This window comes from Manacus vitellinus, unplaced genomic scaffold, assembly GCF_001715985.3.
Source record: "Manacus vitellinus isolate BGI_N305 unplaced genomic scaffold, ASM171598v3 scaffold_96_pilon, whole genome shotgun sequence".
Classification (NCBI taxonomy): domain Eukaryota; kingdom Metazoa; phylum Chordata; class Aves; order Passeriformes; family Pipridae; genus Manacus; species Manacus vitellinus.
The window spans coordinates 101480-109677 of NW_021940901.1; the positions used below are offsets into that span (position 1 = coordinate 101480).

Sequence of the window (8198 nt, forward strand, 5' to 3'; positions counted from 1 at the left end):
CACACACACCCCGCCGGTGAGGCCTTTCTGCCTCGTGTCAGCCTTAGGGACACGGGCTCAGTTTAAATGCGGCTGAAAGCAGCACCCGCGATAAAGACCATGGGGGAGAACCCAGTTTGTCTGGCAGGGCTTGGCTGTGCCCTCCTGGGCTGCAGGGTTTTGAGCGCCGCGGGTTTCCTTTTCCCGAGCCCCACTCAAGGCAGGACTCGGGGCCTGGGCCTGCTGGCCTGAAACGGGAGGTGAAAATGTAGGTGGGTCATGGGAAGTGGTGGTGCAACTACACAGGGTACTGCAGGGCCGCCTTCTGCTTTATGCAGCTTTATGCAGCTTTATGCAGCACTTCTCTGCTTAGTAGCCAGAGGTGAAGATTTATGGCTGTAGATTCTGTCACTTTCATTCCTTCTCTTCTGCGTTTTGTTTTTTTCGGGGTGTTTTTAAATACCCCCATGGTAATCTAGTGTGTGGCTACTGTCTGTGTCTCATGGACCGGATCAGACTGTTCTGTCCCTGAGGTTTCTGCAAGGAGTTGGTGATTAACAGTCAACGTGGCTCTGCATCAGTGGTTTGTAGCTGTAAGATTGATGCTTGGGCTGGGAAAAGGGCAGGGAGCTCTGCAGGTGGGAGGGGAATGCTTCAGGGAGCAATTGGAGTCCCTCAGTGGGCAGATGATACATTTTTCTCTGAAACACAAAAAGCATGTGTTACACTGAATGGATGCTTATAGTATTTCAAATAAAACAGTATGGCCTTTATTTTCTGCCTATCATTGTAGCATTAGAGATAACACAAGTAGTAAGTAAGGAGTCCAGTTGTTACAGGGTATGAGCATTTCATAATGTGTCTTTTAACTCTCTACGTATTTTTGACTTTTACCACTGCTTCTCCCTGTTGTTAGCTTCTGGGAGGGGCTGCTCTTCCTCTGCCTGCTTTCAGAACCTCTCATCCTGATGCATTATTTCTTTTTTTTTTTCCTGATTAAGCCATGGTTTCTCTAAATCAGTTAAAAGATGAGGGTGGTTTCTGTGATCTCCAGTTAGAACATGCTTTTTTACTCTTTGCTTTTGGAACATTCAAGGGATTCCATCAGCTTTGTTTTAAGAAAAAGTTGAGTTTCATTAAGCACTGAGAAGAAAGGAAATGTGTGGCTTTGGAAAGGACTGAAAGCATCAGTGACAGGTCACTGTTCTCCAGTTGTCCTGTCACAGCCCCAGTAACATAGCTCAGCTGGATGGTTGGAAGTGGAGGAAGATCAGTGGCTTCAAGTGCTAGATCTAGGCATGATTGGCTGCATCTCCAGGTGAACAGCTCTGCAGGGTAAAGTGTTGTCAACACTACATGCACTGCTCCAGAAGAGCTAGGAAAGCTTTATTTTTAAATGCAGGAACTTTTCTTTTTTTCCCCATTTGGTAAGGCTGTAAAAAATGGAAAATAGGCCTGAAAGCGGTTTTCCCTTTTTACCCTTACTTTGGAGCAATCACTAGTCTCCTCAAAATCTTAGTTGGCAGAACACAAGCTTGTTAAGAACCTTTAATCTCTGATCTTCAGTGAAGAGTGCAGAGCTTTTGAAACGCTGTTGCTGTGACTGGGAGCCCTCTTCTGTGTCTCAGTCCCGACAGGCACAGTGAGTCTTTCTGCATCCAGAGCTTGGATACTCAGATGCTGCTGTAGTATGGGTAACCTCTAGTAACTGCATCAAAGTTTGTTTTTTATAAGTTTCTTCTTTTGCTCCTGCTCGTGCATAACACACCCAGGGTGTCGTGTTGGGGGGTTTTTTTGTGGCTGTTACTTAATCTGTTTTAGCATGATTTTATTTTTTTCCAGCTTTCTAGTAATGGCAACCTACACTTGTATCACTTGCCGTGTGGCTTTCAAGGATGGTGACATTCAGCGTGCCCATTACAAAACTGACTGGCACAGGTACAACCTGAAGCGTAAAGTTGCTGACATGCCTCCTGTCACTGCTGAGAATTTCCAAGAGAGAGTCCTAGCGCAGAGAGCAGTAGCAGAGGAGCAAAACAAAATCACTGCCACTTACTGCACAGTTTGCAGCAAGAGATTCTCCACCTTCAATGCCTACGAGAATCACTTGAAGTCCAAGAAGCACCTGGAGTTGGAGAAGAAAGCTGTTCAAGCTGTTAGCAAGAAGGTAAAAATACTAAATGAGAAGAACCTGGAAAAGGGGCTGGCCCCAGAGAGTGTGAACAAAGATGAAATGAATACGGCTATTCAGCAAGCCATCAGAGCTCAGCCATCTTCCTCTCCAAAGAAAACACATTTATCTCCTAGTAATGCAAGTAGCTCTCCAGTGTCTAAGGAAAGTGCCAGCTTAGCACAGAGCAGAGAGCGACCAGAAATACCTCCTCGACTGCAGTGGTTTGAACAGCAAGCAAAGAAGCTGGCCAAGCAACAAGCAGAGGAGGAAGAGGATAATGAAGAAGGTAAGGCAGTAAACATACAGACAAGGGATAACTTGGGGTAAGCCATGGTTTGTGCAAAAGCCTTCTGTAGAAGTGCAGTATTTTCCATCAGAAAAGGTCTTGTTCCAATGAAAAAAGGTTTCTGTTGAAGGTCAGCCTGGAAAGCAGACAGCTGAAAAGATGAGAACTTCAGAGTTTCCAGAAAAGGGTTATTTTTTAACCTGGATGCTTTCAGTGCTGTAGTTGACAGTGCAGCTCCAAACACATCTATTGGAGCAGTTGAATGGGGTGATTCAACTGTAGCAAGGGGACAGATAGGAATGAGGTGGAACCTCATGCCAGCTTTGTTACTGAAACCCCTGTGTCATGTTACTACATCTGTTAGAGCAGTTTTGTGCTGCTGAAATTTCAGTTGCAGTTCAGAAAATCTGTTCTACAGGAGAAGAAACATTTACCTCTGAACATGCACCTTAACACCTAAAAAAGAAGTCAATTTGCACCTGTCTTGGATTAATGTGTTAGTCATAAATTGTAATGCTAAAATCTCAGTAGATTTCTGAATGTTAATTTCCCTTTAAAGTGTTTGTCCAGAGATGTTTCTTACAAGTTCTGTCAATTCAGTGTCAGGGTTTTAAAATTATTGAACTGCATCTTATAGCAAAGATCTCCATTTAGCAGCATACAACGCTGGGAAGCACCCTGTTACCTGTTCTCAAACAGGCATGGCATTTTTTAGGGAACCAGTAGGGAAAGAGTACTGTGAAATGCTCACTGCCGCAGAGCCAAATTCCTTAAAAAATACTTCTGTACTCCCCTAGCAGTATGATCTGATGGTTTATCTGTTAATGAGCTTGGCAGTAATCCTACAAATGTGTAGAATTCTTATTATAGCCTGGTATATACTAACATGTAACATCTGTGACAGCTGGGATTGTTCTCTGTTGTTAAAGATGTGTGTGTGAACAGGAGTGTTTTCCCTCACTGCTGAGTCACTGCTGAATATGAGTATTTTCCTGATAGTGTCTTATTTTTAATGCACCGTTCTTGTGGTTTTGTGCTGTTGTGAATTAACTGCGAGGCATGGAAACAGCAATAAAGTGTTAATAGCTAAGAAAGCAGAGGGGAAAAAGTATCAGATCTGCCAATTTTTTTATGAGCAACCTTGTGCTTTGCTGTGCATCTTAAAATGTGTTTTTACTGGCAATGGTATATTCTTGCACCTGGAAGTGACTGTGTGGCACTTAGCTGTAAGAACTGAAAATGCAGTATTTTCTATGATGGCTTTTTCTGACTTAACTGGTACTTTTTTGCTTGGGAGAAGTAATCATATAATTTTATTTTTTTTTAAACTTCCTTTAAAAGACTGGGAAGATATGGATTCTCATGAAGACTTCGGCTCTGAAGAAGAGATGGAAAGTGTGGGAGAAGAAGAGGAGGAACAGGCAGAAGCTGAAAGCACGCCTGCTGTTGGGGCTATACCAGTCACAGACTGCTTGTTCTGTCCCCATCATTCAAGATCTCTCACAAAAAATGTGGCCCATATGACAAAAATTCACAGCTTCTTTATTCCAGACATAGAGTATCTCGTGGACCTCAGAGGACTAATCAAGTACCTGGGTATGTCTGTAAATTTTCTGTGATTTTTGGTCAGGGTAATTATACACTGATATTGCTTATTGTCATTTGGATATGACACCAAATGTTTTGTAATTTTTTGGGAGTGTTTTTTTGTATAAAATCTGAGTGCTGTCAAGTTCAGTATTTTGATGATGAGCAGGACCACAGGCTTTCCAGGAGGAGTGAGAGAAAACCCCACTGAGAAAACATGATTGTGTACTTTGTAGGTCTCACATAGTTTTCTAATGTTGAGACAGTTATTCAGATAACATGAAATTTGGGACAAAATTCTCTTGCTGAAGTGTGCATATGAACTGTATTATCCTACTAATGAGCTGCAAGTATTTGCCTCATTGGTTTACTATACTTGTGAGAGAGCTAAAAGCTAGGAAGAAATTTATCTTCCTTGAAGCCTACAAATAATGATGAGAATAAAATAATTTTGGAGTATCAGATAGAAAAATGTATTGGAAGTACAAAATATGTTATTGATTATACTTAATGATCCATACCTTGTCCCAAGAAATCTTTAAATGCACAGACTTGTCCCTGATGGGGCCATATGGTCAAGGCATAGGAACAGCAGGGCTTTTCTGGAAATGAAAAGCCTCAATCTCTCTGCCTGCAAGCTGGGAGGGCTTCATTACAGAAATGTTAATTACTGACTGGGGAGGTTCTGTTCAGACCAATAGAAGTACCATTGTTTTCTACAGGAGAGAAAGTTGGCATTGGGAAAATCTGCATCTGGTGCAATGAAAAAGGGAAATCCTTCTACTCTACAGAAGCAGTACAGGCTCACATGAATGATAAAAGCCACTGCAAACTGTTCACAGATGGAGATGCTGCCCTGGAATTTGCAGACTTCTATGATTTTAGGTGAGGACACTTTTCTTTGAGCACAGATGGGGACAGACAAAAGAGAGGTTAAATATTACAACAGAAACTATTCATTCTTAAAATTTAGTCCTGTGTCTGATACTTATTTTGCATTGTTGGTTCACCACTTTTCTAGGTAAGCATAACAACATGATTGGTTCTCCTCTTCTGTGATCACTATTACCAGTCCTACATGAAAATATATTTTGAATTCTGTTTTGTATGTTTGTTATTGAATATAGATTTCAGTGCACCAGAAAAGACCATAAAAGGGTGTAACTGTCTCTTCTACTACCTTTGAGGCAGATTGTGGACTTTAAATCTACTGAGGATTTCTAACATATTTTTGTTATGTAGCTGGAGTTTAACAGGACTGCTGTGATTTAGAGGTCTCTTGTGGAACTTTCTGTAACTTATCCTAAGCTGTGTTCATTCTGGTCAGAAATACCTCATATTATGGTGACAGGTGCATTTAGTGGAGCTTCTGGGAGTGCTCTTTCAGTAGCTGTGCAGAGCCGGTGGGCTGCGCTGTGATGGTATTTCACCATAAGTCACTGATAAGTGTGCAGCAGCAGAACCATGTTGAGTTATGGAATAGGGTTGGAGGAAGGGTGTTCCTTGTCTCCAGCCTCTATTCAAGGCAATTTGCTACTGGGAAGAACTCCCACACCAAGGTAGGTAAAATGTGACAGTGTTTGTGGCTTGCTGTAGCTGTGCGTGGCAGTTCTTTTGTACAATGAGTCTGTATAGCTGTGGCTATTCTCCATGTATAAAACATGTACTACTGCTCTTCCACAGGAGCACTTACCCTGATCACGAGAACGGGGAAGATGTGGAGGTGCCTGGAAAGCGCCCAGCAGAGAGAGAGTTGGATTATGATGATGACACCATGGAGCTGATCCTTCCTTCAGGTAGGCCATAGGGTTTGTGTTGTACCATACTTTCTCTGCACTTCTCATAGCTGCAGCCATTACCTGTAGCATAGGCCATTGTTGTGTTTTCTTTTGGAAAGGGGGAAGGTAATTTTGCATCTTTGGGGTTATGTCCTTACCTTCCATTATTGTCACTGCCAATTAGTTCAACTTCTTCAGCATTGATATATATGTGGACTGGGGCAGTGGATTCCTTTGCCCGTTTTACCTCTTCATTGACATGTGACTCTCATGGTGTACTCCAGGAGTTTCCATAACTTGTTTTAGTGCAGCTCGGAGAGGCTATAACTTAGGTTTAGGGTTTTTTTTGCAGAGAGCCAGCTTTAATAAACTAGTTACTAGTTACTACTTTAGTAAACTAGTTCTGTAAATTAATTTATTTAAACAGCCTTTCTCTTGTTTAGCATTTGGCACTCTTGCTTGGTTTTTTTTGTTTGGTGTTTTTGTATGAGGGGACCTCAGCCCTTTCATTCTGAAAAGTGCTAACAAATATGCAGTTACACAAGATTTCCTGAATGTCAGCAAGTTACTTCCGTGGTTACTTGAAATGGCATTGCCTCGCTGCTCATTCCACTAATTAAAGTTTTCTTTTCTGATAACTGTCTGTTTGTTACCTGAGCTAAGGCCCTCTTGTACCACAGTACTTTTTGTGTTTTTCCTTAAAGCAGCTCTTACAGTAATTACATTAAGTTTCTAATTGTCCTAAAATTTTTAAAGTTCTGGACCCTTTAAAAGTGTTTCTCAGCATAGAGTTTTTCCATAGTTTTCACAATGTGCTTGAATACTCCATTTCAGAAGCTCCTTCATGATGCATGATAAGATGTCCTCTCCTCTGAACAGGTGCAAGAGTGGGTCATCGTTCTTTGATGAGATACTACAAGCAGCGGTTTGGTCTGTCAAGAGCGGTGGCTGTTGCGAAAAACAAGAAGGCAGTGGGTCGGGTGCTGCAGCAGTACAGAGCTCTGGGCTGGACGGGCCAGGCAGGTGAGTGACAGCGTGAGGGCTTTGCAGAGGAGGAGGTTCTAGGATATCATCGCTCTGCAAATGGATAGGCCAGCTTTGTTTTACATGTGGGGTTTATGCAGTAGTTTGTCTTCCACTTGGTTCCTTTTCATTCCTGACATCCAAGCAGAGTAGGTTGCAGGAAGTTGCTTGTGTCTAAAATCCAGCACGGCTTCTGTGCGGCTTTGCATTTAGATGACTTCCTGAGATTTCTTGTTTTCTGCCTGTCCAAACCACTACTCTTGCTGTTTAATGATGTAATATAAATCATGCTTTGACAGAATACTTTTCCAACTGGGGAACAGTGGTGTGTTCTATATCCACTTTTGAAATAAAAGAATCAGGCTTAGGATGCAAAACAACCTTTTCCCTTAGTCACATTGGTGGATATTCATAGAGGGAACTGGCCTTTCCCCAGGGAAGAGTGAAAAGAAGTGTGCCAGTGTGGAAAGGAAAACCTATAGCTAACTGCTGATGTACATGGACAGATCAGCTGGTTTGCATGTAAGTAGTAAGTAAGCTTACACACACTGATCCCTCTTTCTCTTCCTGCTCTCTCCCTGAAGGGGCCGTCTCCGCTCAGCTGCGTGATATGCAGTACCTGCAGAGAATGAAGGCAAAGTGGATGCTCAAGACAGGAATGAGTAACAATGCTACAAAGCAGATGCATTTCCGGATGCAAGTCAGATTCTGAATTCCCAAAAGAGCTGCATGGAACTGGTTATGGGAAGGGGGATTTAATGGTCTCTGGGTTGTGGATTCTGTTATTAAAATGGACCTGGTACCTGTCCAATGCTGATGTGTGTGCTGGTGTGCTTTCCTGTCTGAGAAGAAGAGAAGGGAACTTGTCTATTGCAGTGAAATGAGGGTTGGCCTAACTTAAAAATAAAATATCTTCTGTGGAATATGTGGCAAAGTAGTCATGGCTATGAATGACATGCATGCATAGTCTTGCTGCCCATCTTTGTGCAGCCCATTTCTGTGGGGCAGCTGACGATGCCATTTATCTGAATATCTTCAGTTTCCAATTCTACAAACTGGTTGAGGCGGAAAGAAGATCCTAGAGCCTCAGACAGAGTGTACTGAATGTTTTCAGTTGTGATGCCAGAGATATGTTAGCAGGGTGTTTTGGACTTCTAGCTGGCACTGTTGAGGTGAAAATTTCAGAGCAGAGGTTCATGGAAGGTTAAGTGATAATTGTTTGAAGAAATGCACTGATGGAAAATATAACTTCAGGATTAATATTGTCCTCAGAAGTTGACTGTACTTGCCTAGTGCTCCAGCTCAGGACTGGATTAATAATTTACAGTGCAGTTGTTTTACATTGAATGTAATGAATTTTCATTTTCTAAAA

General features: G+C 42.2%; 1 protein-coding gene across 2 annotated transcripts; it reads left to right on the top strand.

Moving 5' to 3' along the window:
- ZNF622 (zinc finger protein 622) lies at window positions 1-7749 on the top strand. 2 transcript variants are annotated; one of them, XM_029965289.1, is made up of 7 exons: window positions 1-16; window positions 1822-2438; window positions 3780-4034; window positions 4748-4910; window positions 5709-5821; window positions 6683-6826; window positions 7411-7749. In XM_029965289.1, exons 2-7 carry the CDS (start codon window positions 1832-1834, stop codon window positions 7536-7538), a joined length of 1410 nt encoding a protein of 469 aa, XP_029821149.1. In that variant the 5' UTR covers window positions 1-16; window positions 1822-1831; the 3' UTR covers window positions 7539-7749. The 2 variants fall into 2 exon arrangements, with proteins under 2 accessions (XP_029821149.1, XP_008920936.1); XM_008922688.4 differs by lacking the exon at window positions 1-16 and adding an exon at window positions 487-572.
- Window positions 7750-8198: the final 449 nt, after the last annotated feature.

Excerpts from the sequence above, each read along its gene's own strand:
- ZNF622 (XM_029965289.1), top strand. The coding sequence starts at position 1,832 with ATGGCAACCTACACTTGTATCACTTGCCGTGTGGCTTTCAAGGATGGT. Across the intron at positions 4,911-5,708 it reads GCAGACTTCTATGATTTTAG|GAGCACTTACCCTGATCACG; the intron begins GTGAGGACACTT and ends GCTCTTCCACAG. Across the intron at positions 6,827-7,410 it reads GGGCTGGACGGGCCAGGCAG|GGGCCGTCTCCGCTCAGCTG; the intron begins GTGAGTGACAGC and ends CTCTCCCTGAAG.